Raw genomic sequence first — 26,285 nt, forward strand, 5'->3', positions numbered from 1 at the left:
GTTTCTTTAAGAAATAAAAGGAACATAATATAATGAAAGTGTGTGTGAGTGTGTTAGGTGGTTCATAATACACAAAAGAAAATAAAATCATTCTCTCTCAAACTTAAAAAGGGCCGGCCACCAAAGGGAATTCTAGCTAATCATCTTATCACCCTTTGGTTAATTCCTTCATCTTTCTCATTACAAAGTGGGTGAGGATCTTTAGAGGTTTTCATATCTTTGGAAACTTGAAGAGGACCTAGGAGCACTCATTCTCAACAAAGTGGAGGAGGCAAGGAGGGAGGCTAGGCTCAAGGAGTTCAAGGAGCAAAGAGCTTGGAGGTGGTCAATCCTTGGTCTTAGATCTAGATCAAGAGGTACAAAACTACTCCTAAACTTTGTTCTTCAATAAATTGTTTTTGATGCATCTTATATAAACCTATGCATCTTGAAGGGGATTTGCATGACTATAGCTTTGATAAAATGTATGACATGCTTCCGTTGCTTTCGTATATAAATTTTGAATTGTATATGCATGCTAGTCACTAGAAATCCCACATAAATCTCATATTTTCCCTTCAAGTGGTATCAGAGCCAAAGGTTTATGTATGATGTGTCCTTTTAGATTTTATGCATATGGGTTTTAATTTTATGTATGTCATATTATTGCTTCATTCAAAATATGTTTATCTTTTGTTTTTTCAAATTGTTGAAAAATTGTAAATCAAAAGTTGAAAAAGGATATGCAAGAAAAGTGTTTTTGATGCATGAATGAAGTTTGAGTTTAAATTGTTTTTCATTCAAAATATGTTTATCTTTTGTCTTTTTCAAATGTTGAAAAGGTGTATCAATAGTTGAGAAAGATATGTATGCAAAAATGTTTTGGATGCATGAATGAAAAGAGGGTTTAGAAACAAAAATTTTGGGGTTTTGTTCTTCAAAGGGGGTTCGGCTAAATGGGGATTTTTTGTTAGTGTTTGTGTTTTGTTTTGAACCTCACACACACACTTTGAAGCTAGAAAGTAGTGATCTTGTCACTTTTGTTTTTTGGGTTTGAAAAATCACCAAGAACATACAAATCTTGAAAATATGTTCATGGTTTTGTTCTTGGTGTTCATGGTTTGGTTTTTGGTGAAAATGGTTTTACATGCATTGTTTTGTGGTTATGGATGATGTACATACCATCCATAGCCTACACCAAAATTTAAATTAATACCTAGAATTGTCTAGATATATATTTCAATCATTCTTTTTCTTAAAGTCCTTAAAACAAAACTAAGTGGCAAACAAGATTTTTTCTTCTTTAAGTTGAAATAATGCAAGGTGGGTGAGACCTACCCACCTTCCCCTTAATATGGCCGGCCATCCTCAATGGTTTACCCACTTGAGGGTCCTTTTGTAATCATGAAAAGTTTGGTATTACTTTTAGTATTTATGGTTTGACCCCTAACTTTTTCATATTTGCATTTAGACCCCTACTATTTAAAAATTGAAATGTTTGATTTTAATTTTATTTAATGTTTAAACTCATCATTGAATTATGCCCATATGCACTAAATCTAATTGTTTATATGTTGCATTCCATTTGATTATTTAATATGATTGAGTAATTAGTAAATGGGTGACTATGGACTTATGCCTTAAACGATAATTGAGCTATGAGATAAGGCGCTAAAATCAAATTGTTTGAACCTTGGGAATGTGTTTTAATTACTGTTTCAATTGGACCTTGTCACGTTTCGACATTAATCTATCTCTCCCTCTTAGTATATGTAATTTGTAGGAATTTGTACAAATCGGTTTGTAATTCTTATTACTTCTTAATCTCTTTTAGTTAGTTGATTCCCTCTAGTGCTAGACTAGAGTTTCTTTAACTATTGGTAAGGAGACATAACTAAAAGAGGGTTTTGACATGAGATTCAAGATTAAATGGGTCCAACGCCCTAATAAGCAATGAATGATTGTCTTTCATTTCTAATGGCTCAATGAAAATGTTTTAATTGGATTGAAAAGCACGTAATTAAATTGACACAACCTCCCCGAGATCTTATTCAACAATGTTGGCTCGTTGTTGCAATAACCCAATAAGTCCATGGTCATCCAAGAGCCTAAGATAACTATAAAGTCCAATTTCAAAGGATTGCAAAACCCGTAGTAGTAGTAGTTACTTCCAATATTTGAAAAATTCGTTTTTGATATTGATTTGTTTTTCTCAAAACAAATAGTGGGAGTATCATACGCTACTAAACTATAATGATTTCAATTAGTAGTTATATATATCTCCAATATTTTGAAAAATGTTTTGATATTGATTTGTTTTATGAAAACGAATAGTGGGGATATCATATGCTACTAATTTCATTAACTTTGGACTAGTAGTTGTAATAGGACAATTTATTTGAATATGTTTAAATAAATAAAATTGATGAGACCTTAAAATCCCTCAACAAACGAATATTAAGTTGATAAACGAGAGATGTTTTTGAACATTTCTTCGTAGGCCTTCCACCGTGGTGGGCTCCAATCGTTTGTGACTTGTACACCGGCTTCACCCTATCATGGGGGAGTACAAAGTGCATGCTTACACTCAGGAGGAGTCCATGAACATATGATGAGGTAAGTGTAGGCAACGAGGATAGCCAACATCGTATCATCGTGAGGTTATTCTTGAACCCCTACATGAACTAAGCATGGTGGGAATAACTTAACTAAGTGCAATAATGCCAACATCGTATCATCGTGAGGCAACATTCTCTAGAGGCCAAACTAGATGGGTAATTACAAGAGTTGTAAATGGGTAAGTGTACCCTCTCATTATTATTTTTGCTAGCCAACATCGTATCATCGTGAGGTGGGCTTGGTAATAGTGAGCCTCCTATAACCTGCTAGGAGCTTTCTTTGAAATCTCCCGGATTCCATCTTGAGGGATATGGAATTTGCCAAAAATGGTGGGTGGTGTCATTCGGTTTAAAGACCCGAATCGTGTGACTTAATCAACAATCAAACTAATTTATTTTATTGTTTATGTATTTAGATATGGTTGGAAGCACATTCGCGAAAATACTCGACAAACATTGCCTAGAGGGGCACAATTTCCCATCATGGTATCGTAATGTCAAGATTCTCCTAACGTTGGAGAAGATTATTTACGTACTTGATAAGCCTCTTCCTGACATACCTCTTGGCCCTGAGGCCACAGAGGATGAACGTGCTAAGTATGACAAGCACGTTGAGGATGATACACAAGCCAAGTGCTATCTGTTGGCCTCCATGAATGAGGAGCTACAGAGACAGCACGAGGGCATGGACAGTGCATTTTCCATAATACTCCATCTTACGGAGTTATATGGTGAAGGGACGCGCAACCGTCGCTTTAACACTGTTTGTGAACTTGTGAAGACCAAGATGGTCAAAGGGGCTCCAGTGCATCTACATGCACTGAAGATGATAGGATTCATTGAACAACTGGAGAACCTAGGTACTCCACTTGACGGGGAATTGGCCCAGGACTTTATATTGGCTTCTCTTTCTGATTCATTCTCACAGTTCGTAATGAACTACAATATGAATAAAATAGATAGTACTCTCTCTGAGTTACTAAACATGTTAGTAACTGCTGAGAAGACTATGAAAGAGAACGTTGTAGGGACTGTTGCAGTAGCCTACAACAAGCCATCCTCTTCCAATCCTAAGCCGTATGGCAAAGGAAAGGGGAAGGAGATAAAGTCTCCCACTCCTAAGCCAAAAGGAGGAGTGAAGAAAAAGAAAAAGGAAATGGAGCCCAAGGGGACTTGCCACCACTGTGGAAAGGAGGGGCATTGGAGGAGGAATTGCAAGTTTTACCTTGCAACTCTTAAGGACAAGCCACAAGGTATGGTTTATGTTCTCATCTTCAATTCTAATTGTTAGATCTTCTAAATATTTATATTTGATATAAAGTGCTAATCACTTGTATAAATGTATATAGGTGGAGGAGCTAAGTAGAAGAGGAACAAGCAAATAAAAGAGTGAAGAAGGGTTCGGTCACCATGATTTTGCTTACTACTTGGGAAGTTTGTTTAGGCATTTAAAGATTGTCTTTAAACTTTCTTATTATGTTAAGAACTTATTATGTGGCTTCATATGATGGAAGACCACTATTAATGCCTAAATGTTTGAAGGTACTTAAATAAGTCTCTAAATGTTTAGAGCTAATTCCTTTTAAGTTAAACATTGTGAATGTTTGTGTTATCATATTAATGTAATGTGATGAATGCCTTCTAATATATTATTTCCTTAAAGTAGTGTTATGAATTGAATATTGTCTTGTTGTATCCTAGTTGAGATACAAGATTTATATCACATTATAATGATATAAGTAATAAGAAAAACGTTTTCTAGGGTTATCACTTAAAACACAATAATCAAGGTCACTCTTGATTCAATTAGTAGTTTTGAACAACTAATTGGGCATTCTTAAAATTGTTTTAAAATGTTAAGTGTGTTAGTGATTAAAACCAAGAAAGAAGTGTCTAAATCTATAAAAGGTTTAAAGATTTTAATCACTTAATAACAAGGCATCAACTTAATGAAGGTTGAAACAGATGAGCTTGAAAGGTTTTAAAGCTACTACACAATGTCCTCTACTCGTACATTCCACGTTTATACATTTTTGAATGTATGAAATCATTTCTCATTAAAGTCATAAGAAATAGTGGGAGGTGTTAAAATGAATATAAACTTGAATATGATTGGTTTATAGTTGTCTAAATAATAATAGTATTTGACTATTATTAAGAGTTTGAAATTTTAAATTGTTAAAAGACTCAAGCTCTTCAAAACGTTAAAAATCTATGTTGTGTAACATTCTAAAGAATAGTCTTTGAATGTTGGTTTCGTCAACCTAGCATAAAATGGTTATATGTTGGAAGTTGTCCATCATTCTCTTTTATGAGAACAAGCTAATAACAAAGCATATGGACAAGTTGATGAAACAAAAGGGAATAGTTTCAAAATGAGTCACAACATATAGTTTAACAACAAGACAATTCAAATCCGTCACCTCATGGTTCAAATCATAAAATTTTCTTATATGATAGAAAATCATTTTCATATGTGTCATAAAATCACAAAAGGGACACATGTATGGACTTGTGAGTAGATATCCAAAAGTGAAAGACCATGGGTTATCACTTTAAGATATTACTATATCCCAGGATCAGAACCAAAGCAACTGATAGAGTATTATTGCCTTTTAGAAAGGAACATCAAAGTGGGACTTTGGAAGCGTGCATTCACTTAGGTTACGAACCAAAGTGAAAATAACCCATTTTAACAAATGGAACTTCATAATGGATGAAGTACTAATCATATGAATGTATTGTTAGTATCGTACTACAATGGTCTCAAGGTTGGAGCAAAGTTTGTATAAAGTATACAAACGAAATATATATATCGATATATTGTTTTAGAAACTGCTTCAAAAGGTGTTTTGAATGGAAGGGGTTCTTTTAGAACCAATGATTGAATCCAAACCATAAGGTCGTTAGTAGGATACTACGACGTAATGGGGCGATAGCTCAAGCCATGGAATCAAGGTCTCATCAAAGTATTCGAACACAAGAAAGAGACATCATCAAAATGTTTTAGAAACATTTGATAAGTAAATCCCTTTTAAATTAAAAGGCGATTAAATACATAACCAAGTTAACCTACGAGCATAAGAGAAGGAGATTGTTGGATGTATAAGATACACTAGTGATTGACTTTAGTGCAAGTGGGAGATTGTTGGAAATATGCCCTGAAAGTCAATCTTTGGAAGAAACCTTTCAGGACAATGAATTGATGTATATATGACTCTTATACATCGGAAGGCAAAGATACTAATTGGGACTATCTCAATGAACGAAATATGTCCTAAATAGTGAATCCATGGACAATGGATCGATGGAAGAAGTAACCTAATGATGTTAGATTACAGAGACCTTCTTCTCATAACCATCATGTCCAAAAAGGTTCCTGGTCATAAGGATTGTCGGAGGGATACTGACAATCCATAGACTGGTACATACTATGTCCGCTTCAATTGGAAGGATGGAAAGTCTCATCCCATTCGTGTAGCGACACTAAGACAAGCATGTAGGTGCTCATTAAGGGAATGAGTTCACTGAACACAATCGAACGAGAGTACTTGCATGGAGGTCTACTCACATGTCAAGCAAGTAACTCTAATGGTTGGAATAATGTAAGTAATCCTTTGACCTGAGGCATCTCGTTGTCTTGTGGTTAAGTACTTAATCTTTGATTATGTTAAAGTCATTCCATTCGAGAGTGTCCAAGGCATCGTTGGGGTTAAGCCACTTAGCCATGAAGGCAAGTGAATGCGCAACAAGGAATCTCTAATCTTCGATAAGAGAGGATGAATACTCTAAGATATGATTCGGGAATCTTCGGCCGAAGTATCGAGCGTAATAAAGGAAAGCGTTCCTATACGTCTCAAATGAATCGTATAAGAAGGAATAATCACATTAGGGGTTTGACATTATAAATCCATACCCTAGTAATGTGATTGAGAGTATTGTTTTAGAGAAGGATCGAATTACATTGTAATTCCAACTGAATAGGTTCTCCGAATAACTTCTACATTAGCTTGGGTAGCCATGATATATGATTAGATGTCACTCATGGCTTGTGAGTTCTTCTAGATGATTAAATGTAGTCATTAAAAGGAAGGTGAATTAAAAGTAAGTTTTAAATCACTAAGTGATTGGATAATCAATTGGATTGGTGCCAATCACCTCACTGCCTTGCTAATTAGAACCTAAAAGATTGTTCACCGATACACTCTTGTAGTGAGTAACTAATGGATGAAGGAAATAATTAATTGGATTAATTAAGTGTTTTGATTAATTTAGAAAGTCTAAAGAAATCATAAAAGCGATAAAGATCGTTTTGGGCTTAAAGAAACGTTCGGGTTTAATCGGGCCCATTGGGCCAAAACCCATTGGGCTTTTATTCAAGCATTGGATGACTTGAAATAATTAAAAGCCCAAAGCCCAAATTAAACACAATAGGCCGGCCATATGAGAAGGGAGAGAAAGTAAGTCAATTGTTGATTTGTTTCTTTAAGAAATAAAAGGAACATAATATAATGAAAGTGTGTGTGAGTGTGTTAGGTGGTTCATAATACACAAAAGAAAATAAAATCATTCTCTCTCAAACTTAAAAAGGGCCGGCCACCAAAGGGAATTCTAGCTAATCATCTTATCACCCTTTGGTTAATTCCTTCATCTTTCTCATTACAAAGTGGGTGAGGATCTTTAGAGGTTTTCATATCTTTGGAAACTTGAAGAGGACCTAGGAGCACTCATTCTCAACAAAGTGGAGGAGGCAAGGAGGGAGGCTAGGCTCAAGGAGTTCAAGGAGCAAAGAGCTTGGAGGTGGTCAATCCTTGGTCTTAGATCTAGATCAAGAGGTACAAAACTACTCCTAAACTTTGTTCTTCAATAAATTGTTTTTGATGCATCTTATATAAACCTATGCATCTTGAAGGGGATTTGCATGACTATAGCTTTGATAAAATGTATGACATGCTTCCGTTGCTTTCGTATATAAATTTTGAATTGTATATGCATGCTAGTCACTAGAAATCCCACATAAATCTCATATTTTCCCTTCAATATAACCAGTTCTTGGATCCCAAGACAAATTAGGCCCATCATATATTTTCGCACAAGTCCTTCTTGACCTATTTGGATCATCTTGGTTGTCACAATCATGTTGTGTAATATGATGCACGACATCAGGATGGAGTCCAATTTTATCTCGACTCCACCCTCTTGCCGGTTCCTTAATGATCTTCCACCATGCTTGTAGAATATTAAAGCTCTCCCAACATCTTTCCGGTATGCCTTTTGGTGTATGGTAAACCACCTTTGGGCATCATCCACATGGCTTGCAATTGCTTGGACAAATGTTGCTCACTTTGGGTAGATGTCATCTGCCAAGTAATACTCCATTTGGATTGACGCCCGTTGATGTAGTAGTCAAGTTAAGGTGGTTTACCATCCGTCAGGTTATTAAAAAGGGGTGAACGCCCAAGTATTGTAATGTCATTTTGGGATCTTGGGACTCCAAAGAAAGCATGTCAGATCCATGTGTTAAATGAGGCAACCACCTTTAACACAATAGTTGACTTTCTCAATCTTTCGCTAAATCCTCTTTGCCATATGGTGGGACAGTTCTTCTACTATCAATGCATGCAATCTAAGGACCTTATCATGCCCAAAAAGCCACGGTCTTCAACTTTGCGAAAGAGCCGAGCCAGATCTGCTTGATTTGGTTCACCGAGGTACTCTTCTTTGTAAATCTGAACAACTGTGTGACAGAATTCAGCAAGATTATCCAGGCATGTAGACTCAAACATACCATATGTATCATTCATCGCATCAGCTGGGGAGGCATATGCCAGCATTTGGAGTGCAATAGTAACCTTTTGATAAGTTGAGAAACCAGCGTGGCCTGCTTTATCCTTTTTCTGTAGAAAGTATGGATTGCCATGTTGTGCATCATGAAGTAAACGCTCAAAGACATGAAGCCTCATCCGAAAGTGGCGTCTGAAATCCTCTTCTATGTACACTGAGTTGGAGTTGAAGTAATTATTCGTCAAAGTCTCATGCGCCATCTCTCTATTTCGTGGTTTGTAAGAGTGACCAGCAACAGAGCCATCCCATTGAGGTTGTTCTTCAGTTTCCTCACACGCCATGACCCCAGCCCTTACTGCCATATATGTTGTGTTGCACCATGCTTCATCTTCTTCATCGGACTCCTCATCTTCTTGTTTCGTCTGCGTCAATTTATCTTCCAATTCGGAATTGGATAAGGACCCCCAGTTGGAATGTGAAGAGGATCCAAAGTTGGAATTCATTGCAAACTTGAATTGAGAGAGATATTGGAGATGACAAAGATGAAGGTGTGTGAATTCTACCCCAATATCCAGCCCATTTATCAACATTGAAAGCTGAAGATAAGAAATATCATGTAGATAAGAATCCTATTTAAAATTTGCATAACCAATTACATCTCGACACGTGGTACTCGAAATCCTATCTGAAAAATTATTCAGATTATATAAAGATAAGAAATCTGGAGAGTTACTCACTTTAGCGACACGTAGCACTCGAAATCCTATCCGAAAAATTATTGAGATTACATAAAGATAAGAAATCTGGAGAGTTACTCACGTTAGCGACATGTGTCACTCGAAATTATATCCAAAAATTATTGAGATTATATAAAGATAAGAAATTCAGAGGCTTATTCATTTGGCGACAAGTGGCACCCAAAATATGTCTGAAAACCTTATTTTAATTTCAGTAACCATATTAATTCAATTAAAATAATAAATTATGTTTGACCTATGACCATTTGGCCCCCTCGGTTGGGGATGATTTTTTGTCAATGAGCTATGTTTGGCCTATGACCATTTGGCCCTCTTAGTTAAAGATGATATAAAATATGGCCTGACATTGTTCATTAAAATATAATTTCTTGCATGACTTTAGGGTTAAAGTGAGTCATTTGACCCTCCTTCAATTGGAGATGGTCTAAGAGGTTGTGGATGTCAATGAAGGAATGTATGAATCTGCATATAGAACATGTACCTAATTTCAGATTAATGAATGCTACTTTTTGATTAAAAAAAAAAAAAAAAAAAAAAAAAAGAACATGTACCTAATTAATCGTATGCTTAAAAATAGAGGCGGATAAATCTTTTTAGGTATTAAAAATTCTTCTTTTGTGCAAGAAAACAAAAGAAAATCACAATTATTAGTCACCTGCAACTTAGTCATAACTAAGGGTTCCCGACATCGATGAGCTGAACATATCTTAGTAGTACTTGTACAAGCAATCAACAGAAGCCCAAACTGTTGCAGCTGCTCCCTCCCAGTCCCACCCTTGATCAGTGGTTACCTTTTTCTTGGGGAACTGGTACACGCCCATGTTATCTACATCCATTTTTATGTATGTTCAAGTAACATCAACATTTTTTTTACCAAATCAACTACGTATTTAATAAATAAAATTCAATAGTAAACATCAAAGATGTGTACAAAATATAAAACATAGATGCAAAAGTAGCAAATCGAAAATGCAAAACTGAAGTGAACAAAACCACTCAAACAACGAGAAAAAAAAAATCACATTAGTATAATCCGTATTTAAGCCATGCATGCAGTTAAAAACAACCAAAATCCTATATCCTAATTAAAGATATTAATTAAAAGGTTTGTGCAATTAAGTAGAAATAAGGAAATGCTTACCATATGTGTAATCGTAAGGTAGGTTCTTCACATGTAACGTGATTGGCATTTGAAGGTCCTACTTCTTGAAGCTGTAATTTCAACAATATTCCATACACCAAAAATAGAAAAAAGTAGCCATTAGATGTGGGTCCAAGAAGTAGGACCTTCAAAAGCCATTAGATGGTGGGGAAGGAAATTCAAGAATATAAACTATATAAAGTACCTCACATTTAAGTTGTTTATTAATCCCTGCAAGATCGTTCTCCTGTCAATTTATTCAAAAAAATTATCATACCACGTCAACTAGTTATTAATAGAAGATTTTCTATTGTATAACTGATTCTATACGCTACTAGTTATTAATTATCATACCACGTCAACTAACTATTTAAGAGGTAACTCGTCCAACGTATAATGGCCTCGTTCATATTAGAAGATTTTCTATTGTATAACCGATTCTATACGCTACTAGAAAACCCGCTTATAAATAGAATCACATCTCTTAGCACTTATATTAGAATGTTTTTCTTGTAGGTACACTCTCATTTTGAAATGTACATAACAAGAACCACAAATTTACATTTATGTTACAGAATATCTCGTCAATGTGACGAGTTTCGTGTACCTACGTAATGTTATTATTGTTCTAACAAATGTTTAAACCCTTCATCGCCCTTCCAAACTTGTAAAGTACGTCGAACATATCTAGTCCTCTTTAAGGAATTGCATGCACGTAGTTTTGACCAAATTTCAAGACAGAAGAACGAGAAGAAATATTTAATCATAATAATGTTAAAAAAATCAACTTCAACATGATTAGGGGTCAGGGGACACAAAATCGCATATGATAGGAAGACCGTGGGATGCATGGTATATGCTAGAAATACATATATACTTTTACCTTTTTGCGCAGTTCCTCTAGTTGATTAAACATCATCCGCGTCTACATATACAAAAGCAGAAGGATAAAAAAAAGGTAATGTTGAAACAATAACAATATAAAATATTAGGTGATGATTATATGTATAGCTTAATCAAGATCGATACATAATAGGGTCTATATATGGAGTTGATCAAGAAACACAGAAGAAAAATCAATAATGTACGATACACATAATTTATGACAATGTTGATTGTGAAACATATTATACTTGTAATTATATAGTGTGATCATTGTAAAAAGAAATTTGAAGTTTCATTATAAAACTAATTGACAAATAGGAAATAGTTCAACTACTTATAAATGCATGCATGGTCTCTTTTTTTTTTTTTTTTGGACGTGAGATTTATACTCTCAACATTCTACACCTCTTTTTAATTCTTGGTCAAAAATCTAAAGGTGTCTTTACCCTTCAAAAGAATTAACTTTGAAAATATTATCATTTTCCGTCCTTCTAGCTAGATGGTAATTTTTGCGAGTGATCAGCCATTGGTCGATGAAGGCAATCGAGATGCCATGATCAATCATGGTAAAACACTTTTGAATCTTTAATTATAAACATATATAACATGTGAGAGACTGCGAATTAAGAAACATGAGCTAGTTCTGTCTCTGTGTGCGTGTGTGTATACCTTTTCTTGTTTAGCTTTTGAGAGAGTTCTGTCAAGTTGTTTCTCAAGAACAAGCAGTTCTTTAAGGCGAAGCTGTTGCAGATCTTCTCCAAGCAAATGCCTAAATATGTGAGACTAAGAATTGATTGTATGTTTGAAAAAATGGCACAAAAGAAAAATCATATGATTGATTAATAAGTTGAATTGTTATATTTTATATATACCTCTGTGAACGTTGAAGAGCCTCGTGTTTGACCTTTAATCTTGAGACCTCTTGGTATATGTTCTGCATTAAAAAAGACGATTAAGAAAATATTCATCACATCAAGAAAAGAATGCCTCTCATTCAACAACACTACAACAAAAAGGAGCACTAGCTACTGATAGTGTGCAGTAGGATCAAGCTTCAGTCCTTAATAAGTTTTTTGAAAAAAAATAGCTTATTCAAAAATTTGAAATATTAAATATGTTTGGTAAAACAAAAAAAAATGTTTATTTAAAAAACTGCTATTAATGACAGTAGAAAAACATAAAAAATAGAAGCAGAGTTTACCATGCTTCTAAAAAAGTTTTTTGTTTTTTGTTTTTTTTCAAAGCATAGTGAACAGTGCTTATTTAATGAAAATTTCAAATGGCAAGTATATTGTCACACCTCGGACCCAGGGTCGGTGGAAAAATTAATCCCACCCCCGGCGTGCGAGTAAAAATAAAATAAAAAGAAAAACTAAACTTCTCTTATTCAAATAACTCCAAAATCCTTATAGGTTGTACAAAAATAATAAAAAACTCTTAAATCTCTTGTCTAACACAACCTCAGCTTGCCTACCCTTTGTTAATTTTTTACCAAACCTGCAAGGTCTACAATGTATAAGGTGAGCAAAGCCACAACTCAGTAGGGACATAAATGTTATCAAGAATTATTATCAAGGCTAAACCGAGTGTCATGCAAAAAGTAATCAATTATAAAATGTGTATCATTAATCACAATTTAACTAATAAACCATGAATGTAGCTTAACTTCAATTACCCAACCCGTTAATTTATATAATAAAACACGCAGACCTGCATGTCCCATACCATGCATTTTATCACTGCAGCGGTGGTCTATATGCTCTATCATACAAGCTAACCCCGTAACTCAAGTCATCCCAGTTCCCCTTTTGTTAGTCATCTTGTTATACTTCATACCATTCCTATAATTTCACTTTTGCCACCCTTGCTGGTACATACGAGAGTCGGACTCAACCACACAAAAGAATATTTCCATTTCCATATCCCAATCTCACAGCACAACAAAAATAATTTTTCAACACTCGTCAAACTCATATTTTTGCCAAGGAGAAAATTAATGATGATTTCCAAAGTCAGTTCCAATGTAAAATCCATCGGAACCAATGTTGATGCCAATGCTAAATTCCAATTATGTGAAAGTGAATTAGGGGTGGGCGTGGGTCGAGTTGGATTCATTTTGGGTAGATTGGACTTGACCTTCCTTTTTTTTTTTTTTTTTTTGTAACGAGTTCGAGTCAGTATGGGCTATGTATTTTTGTTAGTGAAATCGGCTCATTTGGATCCGTTTGATATGATCAGACTCCTACAGGTCGAACGAATTCGTTTTCAATCATATGTCGTATAACAAAACAACAGTATAAAACAATATTTATGTGTTTCCATTACAAAAGAATTACGTCTAACAAAGTTAATACCAATAAATGTTCTAAAGGGACTCTTCAGACTCCTTGTTTGTAGAAGTTTGATTGTTGTTTTGCTTCTTAGGGTTAGATAGATATAAAATTATAGATCATGTACTTCTTTGTGGATCACTAATAAAATGACAAGTGTTAAGACATCCCTGAAATGGTCCAGGTCGGGTTAACCGTACATAAAAAATATGAACTTGTTTTTACACAAACAGAGTCTAACTCAGATTGTTTTGAAATTAAAAGTAAGAACTAGATGAATTTACATCGGGCCAGATAATATGGTCTAGATCCACGGGTCTAAAGACCCATATGCCCACCCTATTGTGCACTTTCAAAAATAAAAATAAAAATTTGACAATGCCAATTTCAAACCAATAAACAAATTAGTGTTAATTGAAGATGACACGGATCGACATCCATCCTAGACCAGGCACACGCGCCCAATGTCTGCCAAAACCAAGTACCACCATCAGTTTCCGCAGTTGACTACCATCCTAAACCAAGCATGAGTTGACAATGTTTGTCCAACCAATTCCTTTTTCTTTTTTCTTTCGAAACAACTTGAAAAACTCTACCAAATAAAAAACAGAAAGAAACCGCAATGAAAACTGACTATTTTTCCCAACTAGAACTAGAGAAACGAAAAAAAAGGTGAAGTGGAAGAGATGAAGAAACGATAAAGCAAACAAGACCGATTGAACATATAGGTTGTATAACTCAGTCAGTAGACGCTCATACCACCATCAGCACATACAAACACAGAAATGCAAATAGAATTGTGATAAAGCTCGGAAATTATGAAATATACCTGTGTTTCATTGTCAGCAACATTGTCCTGTGAGGAATAGCAACTTTGACGGTACCGCTCGAGGATTTTGTTCATGCTGATCAAAGAAAGAAAACAGTCAAACATTTTATACTTATAAATTAGAGGCAATATATAAATACAGATACAGAAAACTGAGTGCGGGATGAAAGATGAAATCAGATTGAATGGATCAATTGATGTGCGTGCGTGCGCTATGAAACTTCAGCGATTAACAGAGAAAAACTAAGGATTTTTTCCTCATAGGGAAAGATTTAGATGTTGAGTTTTATCACACTTATACAAATTTACTTTCTCCCATTAGCTACACATATTACGCACATACCAGTCTACTATGCGTGCCATTACCTAAACAAATTTACTTTCTCCCATTAGCTAAATGGGAGAAAATACATAATTCGATAAATACATAATTGGTTCCGCATAAAATTAAACTTCCTTTAAGTTATTACCTATGGGACCAAGGAAATTTATTAATTTAGCTCAATATTAAATAATTGATAATTAATACGAATTCATCAAGACATCTCGTATTTTCAGCAATATTGTACTTTGTATTTTGTTTCTCGTTTACGAACTATCAATTCTATGTATTTATTTAACCAAACAAAATTCATGAATCAACTTGTTTTCCCCAGAAATAGATTGTAAATTGTTCGATGTAATACATTATTGTATTTTATGAACATTTAATCGAGCAAAAATCTATTTAAACAAACAAAAGTTAGAGTAATAGAAAAATTATTAATTTATATATTACATGAGACCTATATGAATTTTTTTATAATGTACTATCTTATAACTTTAGCGAATTTTCAATTTAGCACATTCTTCCCAAGTTGGGGCCAACAGAAAATATTAATTAATAGAGGTTGTTAATTTATCTGGTATTAGATTATTGAGGTTCTACCGGATTATATTTGTAGTTGGAGGAGCGATTATGATCAATGATGTTCAATTTAAGAAATTAATTAATTAAAGGCATTTTAAGGAATTTTTGAAAACTTAATCAACCACTTTGACCATGATGTTAGTAGCAACCACCCACAAATTTTTTTGAAAACTTAGACACACACACACACACACACACACACACACACACATACATCTACATGTTTATGTATAAGAAAAATAGGAAACACTCTTTATTATTCCTGCAAGAAATTAAATTAGAAAAAAGGTAATTAATTAACAGAACTTGAGCTGCTAAAACCATAACATTAATATTGAAACAAATAATAGGAAACACTCTTGATTCTTGAATTCCTCTCTCTTTCTCTCAGCGTTTTTATGTCTTGAAGCTTAGAAATAGAGAGAGATAAACCCTAGATATAAATTCCCAAAAGAAAGACCTGAGAGCATAGACAAAGACTCAAAAATAAAAATAAGTAGAAAAAAACCCAGGACGATCAACAGTACCTACAGTCAGAGAAATACAAGTACACGATAAGATGCATCGGAGAAGCATACAGGCCCTCTATACGAAGTCTCCCCACAAATCCAACAAGAAGAAAGAAATAATATAGTTCATATGTAGAATTTACATATGTTAACCAGAGAGCAAACCAATTATACGATGACTTATAACGTAATATTTATATTATAAGCAAATAAATTACAAACAAACAAAAATATATGGATCGAGTTTCTTCCTATGCATCACTTCTCTATGCTTGGTAATTACTTACATACATACATATAACATATATATGTGTATGCGATGAATTTTAGGAATTAAAGAAATTAAAACAAACCCACATTTTTAGGGTTTTTTTTTTTAGTAAAAAGTTTAGAACAAGGAAACCCTTAATAACATTTACATATAATAAATCGAGAGAGAGAGAGAGAGAGAGAGAGAGAGAGAGAGAGAGAGAGAGAGGGAGGGAGGGAGGGAGGGTGGGAGGGAGGATATAACTCGGTGCTGCAGAACTCATAGAGCTTCCCACGGCTGGAGTAGATGATAAGGGCAACTTGGGCATCACAAAGCACAGAGAGCTCATGAGCTTTCTTGCGCAGACCGTTCCTGCGTTTTGAGAAGGTCACCTGAAGGTTGATATTGTTCTTTATTCTCTCCATAACCACTCTCCCTCTCCCCATTCTCTCTCTCTCTCTCTCTCTCTCTCTCTATAAAACTAGTAGTACAATGCAATAACACCAGCAAAACCAGAGAATATAAGAATCCAAACTTTGTTAATTGCCATTATAATTTGTGGTCACTTTCTGAGAGACCGAGAAAGTGAGAGTTATTGAGAGAGGAGAATGATGACAAGTTAAAGGACACGTGTCGGACTCTGTACATGGGCTTTTGCATTTCTCAGTGATAGAACAGTATAAAAATGGCCTACCATGGTAAAATTTTACTGTATCCCAAAGGGGAGTGGTCAGGTGTGGCTCCAGGGCCATCACCGGCAACCCAAGTGTACAGTATTACTGGTAAAGTCGAACCTAATTTACTTTAACACCCTGTAAGGATGTCACCGGCAACCCTAGTGTACAGTATTACTGGTAAAGTCGAACCTAATTTACTTTAACAACCCTAGTGTACAGTATTACTGGTAAAGTCGAACCTAATTTACTTTAACACCCTGTAAGGCCGTCACCGGCAACCCTAGTGTACAGTATTACTTGTGAAGTCGCACCTAATTTACTTTAACACCCTGCAACAGGATCTCGACACGTAGTATAGCTCCTAAATGCTTGACCGCACCGGAAGTTTTGGGTTTTGGCCAGTGGGCAACCGAGCATTAGTTTCATTGTTAATTGCTTTATATATATGTAAACTTTTTTTTCCATTAGTGGCAATTCTTTTTGTACAAGCTTTAAGTGGTGGCTAAATTAAGGTTTAAAATGTCAGTATGATTCATGTGTGTTTATTTCTAAGGCCTAATAGAATAAACAGTCATCATAGTAATAAGTTAATTGGAAAATAAGTTCGGTGGTAAACAATAAGGATTTAAACTCTTATGGTATAGTTTGTTAGCAAATTTAGTCAAAAAATAATTTTTTTTTCTGTTAAATGTTTGATAAATGCAAGGGGTAAAAAATGTACTTTGATTGTGCACCTTCTTCTTTCTTGTCTCTCTACTCTCTCTAATTTGTATATGCACTTTCTTCTATCTCGTGATGACAGAAAATCTCAAGCACACTCCAATTTGTGTTCATTTTGATTGTGAGTCCTTATTTTTCTTACATCGGCTCATATCCGTTTGATATTCTACGAACCTTATTAGCTTCACATGTGTATCCAACTACGAGGTCTGGATTCGTCAAAATATTTAGAAATCGTGCCTTTCGAGTTTTGTATGCATATATCAGATTGGTTAGAGTCTCCACTAACTTGAATCTAATTGTTCCCTATACTTTGCATGTGGTCTAACATCTTAATGGGTATGGTGTTTGGTTTTTGCCCACCATCAGTCCTGGGTTCAAAACTTCCTCTCAAATTATTGTAATAGTTTTGAAACCCTCCTTCCCCTTAATAATAATAATAATATTTATAAAAAAAATTTATTTGTTCACTATTTGTTTCAAATATTTATTTTGGATGGAAAAAATAGGAAATTTGGCTGTATCAAGGTTGGGAATTGGCCGGTTAGACAACCACGAAAATGGTTGGAGATAGACAAATAGGATAGAAAGAAGGTGAAGACATAAATTACAGAGAGATGAAGAGAGAAAGTGAATAGATAGAAAAGTAAGGTACATACAATATATTTTTATCCCAAATATTTAACGGCTTGTTATATTAACATCCCGCATACACATTTGCTTTTTTAGTTAAAAATTATCTTAATACACCCCACGTATTTCTCCATAATACCCTTTCACCCCACACTCTTTAACATACACTTTACATTTTCTATATACACCCCACATTTCCTACATACACTCCATACTCTTTACATCTTATATGCAAATACATAATATCATCCAAAGCACCTTCGGTGTGAAGCTGAAGGCTTATGGGATACCAGAGTTTTTCTAATTTCTCCCAACCACACTTGAAGGATAACTCCACTTTGAACTTGAGGGGATTTAGTTCAACAAATCCTAAACGAGGTGTTGTGGGTTACCACCTCAACAATCTCATATTCTCATTAGCCTAATTCAACGGAGTGTACAAGGCATAACTCATACTCTATTACGTGCATGCAGAAGTGACTGGCATTGTTGATGGAAATCTTGGAGGATTGAGACCCCAAGCTACTCCGTTTCCAGCATTGCTCTTCTGCTGTCCTTCATTCTGTCTGTCGACTAATTTAACCAGTCAGTCGTCAACAACAATGATCGTTCGATGTCTGCCACATAACCAAAACTTCACGTAAACAAAACTTCACATGAACAAGAAATCTTGAAGCTTTCCAAAACGTCGATCTCATGTCGCATTCGTCAAAAATAATTGTTCTCAATATTAATGTGTTTGTAGTTTCAATGCTTAAAGTTTTGTTCTATAATGGAGGGTGAGATGGGCTATGAGAGTTGAAGTAGATAAATAATACATTGAAAGTGATTTGGAGTGTATTTAGAATTAAAAAAAAAAAAAAAAAACCTAATAAGGTCGAAATTGTCATTACATAGTACTGATAGTAGGGTACATAAGTCATTTAATATTAAATTTTAATGTGGAGTGTATTCAACATTATGTAGGGTGCTAATAAAAAAAGCCATATTTAACTGAAATCTCACAATTGGACTAAATTTGCTAACAGACTACACATGGGTTTAAAGCCTAATTTTTTTTGTTTTGTTTTTATTTTTATTTTTATCATGGGAACAATCTTCCGATTACCTTATCACCACATGGATAATGTATCCATATAGGCTTATTCCTCAATTTTTTTTTTTTTACATAGAATTAATTAATAAAATTACACTACAAATAAAACATTTTGAACTCGATATTTAAAAATAGAAAAAGCTTTGCTGACTTTGTAACGAGTGAAAGACAATAAAGTAATTTCATAACTAATAGCCGGCCAAACACTATTTTGTTAGATTTCTTGGGTATGTTCGGCCTATATTCTTTTCTACAATGCAATGTCGGTATCAATAGGTACACTTACTATATTTCGAATGAGTACCCTTTTTCCAGTCACTTGATTACCAAAAGAACAATAATAATGTAAACATTGCCTTGGTCTTGATTGAAATTTTGTGGCCTTCTGTTACGTGACTAATAACTTGGCGTCCCATGTATTGGCCCTTGGTTCGAGTTGCTGGATGCTGGATACCCCTCCACACCAATTTGGGCCATTTGCTTTGGAAGACTTGTCTCTAGACCCATAGGTTACTTGTGTTTTGGGCCTTTCATCCTATTGTTGGGCATTAGAAATACTGAAAAAGCTTTTATCCAATTTTTTTCTTTTAAACAACGATATATTAACTCTTAACGCTTAGTTTTTGACTTTTTGGAAATATTTTAGCTAATGAATTAGTAGTAGTTGTTATTGTTTCTTTGTTACCTTCAGTAGTTCCTATACCTGTCGTGTTCCTCGGATTATTTACAAGTGGTATTCAAACTCTTATTTTTGCAACCTTAGCTGCGGATACAAAAAAGGTGAGGGAACAATTAATTTTAAACTTGTCATTCATGAAATTCAAATCTAAAATATTTCACTTACAAGTCTAAAAAAATACATATAATATAAATGGAGAAAAAACTTGATTTTTGTTGTGGTTCCAAATCTACAATATCCTTTCTACAAAGGTATATGCTAGTAGCTGTCACAATCTAAAACTGTGAAAGTGATTACATCCTTCATTTATACCTTAGCCTGAATATTAAATTTACAACTCCATATTCATTATGTACCATAAAATATGGGGTGTGCTAATTACACACTCATTTTTACTTCTCACACAGCTCTTGATAATTTTTGTCCTTTGATTTTTTTCAATTCATCTGATCCGACGGACGGAAATTAAAAGGATATTTGAAAAGTAAAAAGAAGTGTGTGAAACATCTTTAAAAGAGTTACCAAAACTTTTCTTTAAAAGTGTACTTTGCTAACTCAGTTGGCATATTTATACTAAAATTTGTCATTCCAACCTTTCAGCTAACTCTTGAAATTTTATCTTTCAATCTACAATATTAATACCTTAATTTCATCTTATCTTATGGAAGAAAATATATTCCGTGATCCAATTTACTAACTTTAAAAAGTAGCAATTGACAATTCTTTAATTTACTAATTGAGTTGCTACCATGATTGGAAATACGTTTTTCTTACGTAGCACAAAAAAATCTAATTTTTCTATGCAATTGCTACTTCTCTTAAAAGATGCTATTATATATAACCTGAAAAAGTGATCAAATTTTCCTGAGAAAGCATGAAAGAGAGAATTTTCAGTGTTGAAATATCACCAATAAATCAAGTATCATAATATAATTTATAAAATTTTTATAAATTTTTAATTAATTATATTATTACATTTGTAATATGCTGTATACTTGGCACATTAAAAAATTTCTCGTGATGGAAAAGCAATCCCACACTTCAACTTCACATGATGACACAACTCTCTAGATAAGTGTTTCCGAACGTACATGTGGCAACCATGGATTTTCCGAACTTCTTTGAATCTGTCAGCGTTCACAAATCTGTCAGCATTCAGAGACTTAAATCTTCCCCAACATCTTCCACTCTCTATCTCTCTCTCTACCCTCTGCAACACAAACTCAAGAAAAATGGCACTTTCTCTCAGATTACACAACCTTCCCTCCCCGACCTTCAGACCCAAACCACGATCATCATCAAAGACCACTCTGTCTCCTCCTAATCCATCTCTCTCTCTCCTCTCCTCTCTCCCCTTCCGCACCTCCTACTCAGAACCTCACACTCCCTCACCATTAGAGCCGCTTCCTCCTCCTCTTCTTCCCCGACCACGGTTGCTGATCCACAGGGCATCAAGGTATCTGACTCAGTTGTATATTAGACATTAATTTCTATGTGTGTCTTGCATTATGTGTGGGTATATATGTATGAATGTGTTTTTCTCTGTCAATCTGTATTGGTTTTGAATTCTGGGTTGATTTAACAAATGGGGTTTCTTTTTATTTCAGATTAATTTGGTTCCCACTAAACCAATTGAAGGTCAGAAGACTGGAACCAGTGGTCTCCGAAAAAAGGTTGGTTCTTGAATATTTGATGCCGTTTTGTTCATTTGATTGGAAATTCTGTTATCTGAAAGGTGCTAAATTGAACACCTTTTTTCCTACATTGTGTTTGCAAATCAAATATATAATTGAAGGCTGATTTTTTTTTTTTTTCCAAAAATTATAATCCGATTTGTAGGTGAAAGTTTTTCAGCAAGAAAATTACCTTGCAAATTGGATTCAGGTATGAATACTTGCACTTATTTAGGGTATTGAATTCATCTTTGCTTTTACTGCATTGTGGTTTTGAATGTCATTTAGATTTTTCTGGTGTATAGGCCTTATTTGATTCGTTGCCGCCTGAGGATTACAAGAATGGGGTATTAGTGTTAGGAGGTGATGGTCGTTACTTTAATCGTGAAGCTGCACAGGTTCTTTTTCGACTTTTCATCCTTTATTTTCATAAACAATCGAACCTGTATTAAAATTTTTCTGTTTGCTTTACTTTCTTCTGTTTCCGTTGATTCTAGAAATCCAACTTCCCCACAAAAAAAAAAAGAAAAGAAAAGAAAAAGAAATCCTACTTCCCCTGTTAGTGATAATCGTTGTGGATGTACAATGCAGATTATTATCAAAATTGCCGCAGGGAACGGTGTTGGGAAAATTTTGGTTGGCAAGTAAGTGTATACGTTGGCTGATATTTCCAGCGGTAGTGCCTTTGTATGATTGTTTTAATCTTGTGATTCTTATTTTTACTCTTCTATGTAATGCATTTCGGCTTTAAATAAACGAGTCAATGATGAGCTTTTGTTGATGCAGGGAAGGAATTTTGTCAACACCTGCCGTTTCTGCAGTAATCAGAAAGAGGAAGGCAAGCTAGTGCTGCTTGATTTTTCTGTACTTCGGCATCTTGGCACATCGTGTTTAATTGGATTTATTTTTCCTTTGTCTTGTTACTAATTAATCAATTATTTTATAGGCCAATGGGGGATTTATTATGAGTGCAAGCCACAATCCTGGTGGACCTGATTATGATTGGGGTATTAAGGTGAGTTCTTATGCATACATAATTTAAAGAATGGATTAGTGTTTATACTAATCTAGTCTTCGAAGTTTCCATGTTTCAACTATTTTTTTCTTGAATTTCTTTAGGTTTTGTGTTTATGCATTTCTCCAAATCCACTACTTCATCATATCTGACTCGTGTTCACATTCCAGTTTAATTACAACAGTGGTCAACCTGCACCCGAGTCGATCACAGATAAGATTTACGGAAACACTCTTTCTGTAAGTATGTGGTTTTATGTGCACGTTTGCTTCACTTTCTATCATGCTATTTGTACTTGTTGAGTGTTGTGCGGTTTTTCTTTGCTTTCATGTCTTCATGTAGAGTTCAATATAGCAAAAGCTGTAGTATTCAACAGTAACAATTACTTCGGAAAAACAGCTGATTGCTGGATAACAATCTCCAGCAGGAGAAGTTTTGACTCTAATATAGAGCGTTGAAGCATAAGCTCAAAACTAAGAACTTTGCATCGAATTTCATGTGTTTCTAATTTCCTACTGTACTTTTCTCTATTTGATTTAAGTTTGACTCGTATAAGTACAATGCAGATCTCTGAAATAAAGGTAGCAGATATTGCTGATGTTGACCTATCTACTCTCGGAGTTGTAAAGTATGGGAACTTCAGTGTTGAAGTTGTAGATCCGGTTTCTGATTATTTGGAACTGTTGGAGGTGGGAAACAAAAATCATGCATTTTAGCATATTTAGATGAAAATTCATCCAGTTTTGAGACAACTAATTCTATGGGATTTCGTGCAGAATGTATTTGACTTCCAGCTTATCAAGAGTCTTCTACAGTTAGACTTCAGGTATGTTAGTTGCTTTATACCAATGACTCTAACCGTATGCTAGTTTATATTGGTAATTAGGAAATACTTCCCATTCATTTGTCCCATTGCAAAATCATAGAGGGTATTATTTTCTTAATGACATGAACTTTTCAGGTTTATGTTTGACGCAATGCATGCTGTTACTGGTGCTTATGCAAAACCAATCTTTGTGGATAAGCTCGGAGCCAGTCCGGTACGTTAGATAAATATAGGACAACTTGAAAGTGATTATACTCTCTATATTATCCAATTTCTCTATTCCTAATGAGAGATGTTTGGCATGCCGTGTGTAGGATTCAATTTCAAATGGAGTGCCTCTGGAGGATTTTGGTCATGGTCATCCAGATCCTAATCTTACGTAAGAGATTAGTAATTAAATTAATGTTACCTTCATATTATATGAGGCCATTGCTAATTTCGACTTATGTTGTCAAATAGATATGCCAAGGATTTGGTCGACATTCTGTATGGCGAAAATGGACCTGACTTTGGGGCTGCTAGTGATGGTATGTTAGATGACTAAGGAGGTAGAATTTGTGTGAATGGCTTTATGACTAAAGAAACATGCTGTTTGATTTAGCATGGAAATGCCAAAGTCATACATTATACAGCTTTTCTATGTAACTGCCGTTTACAAGCTGCAATGGACGTACCATTTTCTCGAATAACAAAAATGTTTCTCTTTTATTAGGGGATGGTGATAGAAACATGATTCTTGGTAGAAGCTTTTTCGTCACTCCTTCAGACTCTGTTGCAATTATTGCAGCCAATGCACAAGAAGCTATTCCATACTTCCGGGGTGGTCCCAAGGTCATGCACCCTTTGTTCCATCATTATTTGTTTGCAGTGTAGTTTTCCTGCAGAACAACAAGAGGTGACTTTTTTTTTTTCCTTTAATTATTTAGGGATTAGCTCGATCCATGCCAACAAGTGGTGCACTTGATCGTGTTGCTGAAAAATTGAAGCTTCCTTTCTTTGAGGTTTAGTTCTCCTTAACTATTGTATTGATAAAAGACGTAGAATCATAATGTATTTGGTGCAGTGGTTTATTTCTACAAGATGCTTTTTGAGTAACATATGATGTACGCTCAGGTTCCCACTGGTTGGAAGTTCTTTGGTAATCTTATGGATGCTGGGAAGTTATCTATCTGCGGGGAAGAGAGTTTTGGAACAGGTTCTGATCACATCCGCGAGAAAGATGGCATATGGTATTTGTCTAAATCTATATTTTAGGGTGATCAGGGTGGTGCACATTTTGTCTGCATTAAAGAAGATTTCTCATATGTGGGCTGGTTATTAACAAAAGCTGTAATTCTCTGCTTAAGTTTGCCTTCATGGGGCATATCAAAACATTAGAAATACTCCTTTTCACTTTTAAACATATTATTCTCCATTCGATCCCAACGAATTGTCACTTCTTGTGGCGTTTTGAAAAAAAATTGTCACTTCTTTTGTAAAATGACTCGAGTATTTACCAATGACAGGGCTGTTTTAGCTTGGCTTTCAATCATTGCATATCGAAACGAAGACAAAAAACCTGGGGAGAAGTTGGTCTCTGTCTCAGATGTTGTGAAGGAACACTGGGCAACCTATGGAAGAAATTTCTTTTCTCGATATGACTATGAAGTGAGCATCACAAACTGCATTTAAACCATCCTTGCACAATCAGAGTCTATACTTCAGTTTCGGTCGTGGAACTTTGAGTATCCACAAACTGGATCGATTCGTATTTTATTGGGATTGGTGCAGTTTTTTAACTGGTGTAATCTTTACCCAGGAATGCGAGTCTGCAGGTGCCAACAAAATGATAGATTATCTTCGAGAATTGATCTCTAGCAGCAAGACCGGTGACAAGTATGGTAAGTTTGGACCCTCTACTTCTCTTGATACTATCATGATCTTGGCTGCTGAAAGTTATCATCCCACAGGAAATTACGTTCTCCAATTCGCTGATGACTTTACGTACACTGATCCTGTAAGTTCCTTTACATGCTTTCTTTCCTCCATCAAATTTGACTTCAAGCAAATGAATACAGTTTGATAGATCAACTTATTCTAATCTCATACAATCTTGCAGGTTGATGGAAGTGTGGCATCGAAGCAAGGTGTTCGGTTTGTTTTTACCGATGGATCAAGGATCATATATCGCTTATCAGTAATAAACTTTCTTTGTATACTTTCGATAATGACTTATTTACACTTTGATCTTTAGGACTTAATCCTCATCAAAACGGAAGTAACTTACAAATTTCATATACTATATAGGGAACGGGTTCAGCAGGAGCAACTGTTCGAATTTACATAGAACAATATGAACCAGATGCCTCTAAACATGATGCGGATGCCCAAATGGCACTAAAGCCATTGATAGGTTAGTTTTTCTGTTGTTTCTATAACAAACCCTTACAGACATGGTTACTTATTATTCCTTTTCTTGTTACGCTTTAGATTTGGCGTTGTCTGTATCGAAGCTGAAGGAATTCACTGGAAGGGAGAAGCCCACAGTCATCACATGAGCACAATGACACCATGACTGGTCTCTTCTGTCAAAGTGTTACCCTAAGCCTTGCCGGAAGCAGCGCGTTGCGACACAGATTCACCATGTTCAGTTTTGGTCTACGGTAGGTAGTCCCAGCTTTCTGGAAAAGAAACAAGTCCTGAATGTCCTTGTATAATATGTTGACGTATGTGGATGTGAGAATAAAGAGACTGATTCCTCGGTTCAATAAGTGATGCCATGTCATTGTTTCTCTAAGAACTGATAGGTATTTAAATGGATAGATAGATAGAGTCCACTATCTTCAAGTGCGGGAGCGGTTAGAAAGTGCGGTTCACTGTTCCCCGTTTCTCGTACTATTTGTAGAGAACTAAAATAACGAAGTCCTTTACAAGAAAAAGACACTGATGGACAAAGTAAATTTTCATCAACCAAAACAGAGTCCGCTTCTACTT

At 35.0% G+C, this 26,285-nt stretch overlaps 2 protein-coding genes across 6 annotated transcripts; one reads left to right on the plus strand and one right to left on the minus strand.

Moving 5' to 3' along the window:
• Positions 1–7,641: 7,641 nt before the first annotated feature.
• Positions 7,642–16,545, minus strand: LOC125480115 (agamous-like MADS-box protein MADS3). Of its 5 annotated transcripts, XR_007260515.1 has the most exons (9): positions 16,258–16,543; positions 14,325–14,400; positions 12,038–12,099; positions 11,835–11,934; positions 11,164–11,205; positions 10,486–10,527; positions 10,281–10,351; positions 9,795–9,965; positions 9,418–9,601 (listed from the first exon to the last, which is right to left on the minus strand). XR_007260515.1 is itself a non-coding variant. In XM_048590417.1 (8 exons), exons 1-7 carry the CDS (start codon positions 16,437–16,439, stop codon positions 10,308–10,310), a joined length of 543 nt encoding a protein of 180 aa, XP_048446374.1. In that variant the 5' UTR covers positions 16,440–16,544; the 3' UTR covers positions 9,714–9,965; positions 10,281–10,307. The 5 variants fall into 5 exon arrangements, 4 of the variants coding, with proteins under 4 accessions (XP_048446372.1, XP_048446374.1, XP_048446373.1 ...); XM_048590417.1 differs by lacking the exon at positions 9,418–9,601 and having other exon boundaries at positions 9,714–9,965; positions 10,491–10,527; positions 16,258–16,544; XM_048590416.1 differs by lacking the exon at positions 9,418–9,601 and having other exon boundaries at positions 9,714–9,965.
• A 4,433-nt stretch (positions 16,546–20,978) lies between these two features.
• On the plus strand, positions 20,979–26,059 carry LOC103960494 (phosphoglucomutase, chloroplastic). Its single transcript, XM_048590673.1, is given in 23 exon segments — positions 20,979–21,142; positions 21,145–21,254; positions 21,406–21,471; positions 21,638–21,682; positions 21,777–21,869; positions 22,063–22,115; positions 22,258–22,309; positions 22,418–22,486; positions 22,657–22,725; positions 23,053–23,175; positions 23,263–23,312; positions 23,448–23,526; positions 23,627–23,691; positions 23,772–23,839; positions 24,025–24,143; positions 24,239–24,313; positions 24,426–24,541; positions 24,818–24,959; positions 25,111–25,192; positions 25,262–25,308; positions 25,411–25,488; positions 25,599–25,704; positions 25,782–26,059. Coding segments are annotated over 23 exon segments (1,887 nt in total). The 5' UTR covers positions 20,979–21,030; the 3' UTR covers positions 25,850–26,059.
• Positions 26,060–26,285: the final 226 nt, after the last annotated feature.

The sequence above is a fragment of a genome, unplaced genomic scaffold, assembly GCF_019419815.1.
Source record: "Pyrus x bretschneideri cultivar Hongxiangsu unplaced genomic scaffold, Pyrus_bretschneideri_v1 Contig32, whole genome shotgun sequence".
Taxonomy (NCBI): Eukaryota; Viridiplantae; Streptophyta; class Magnoliopsida; order Rosales; family Rosaceae; genus Pyrus; species Pyrus x bretschneideri.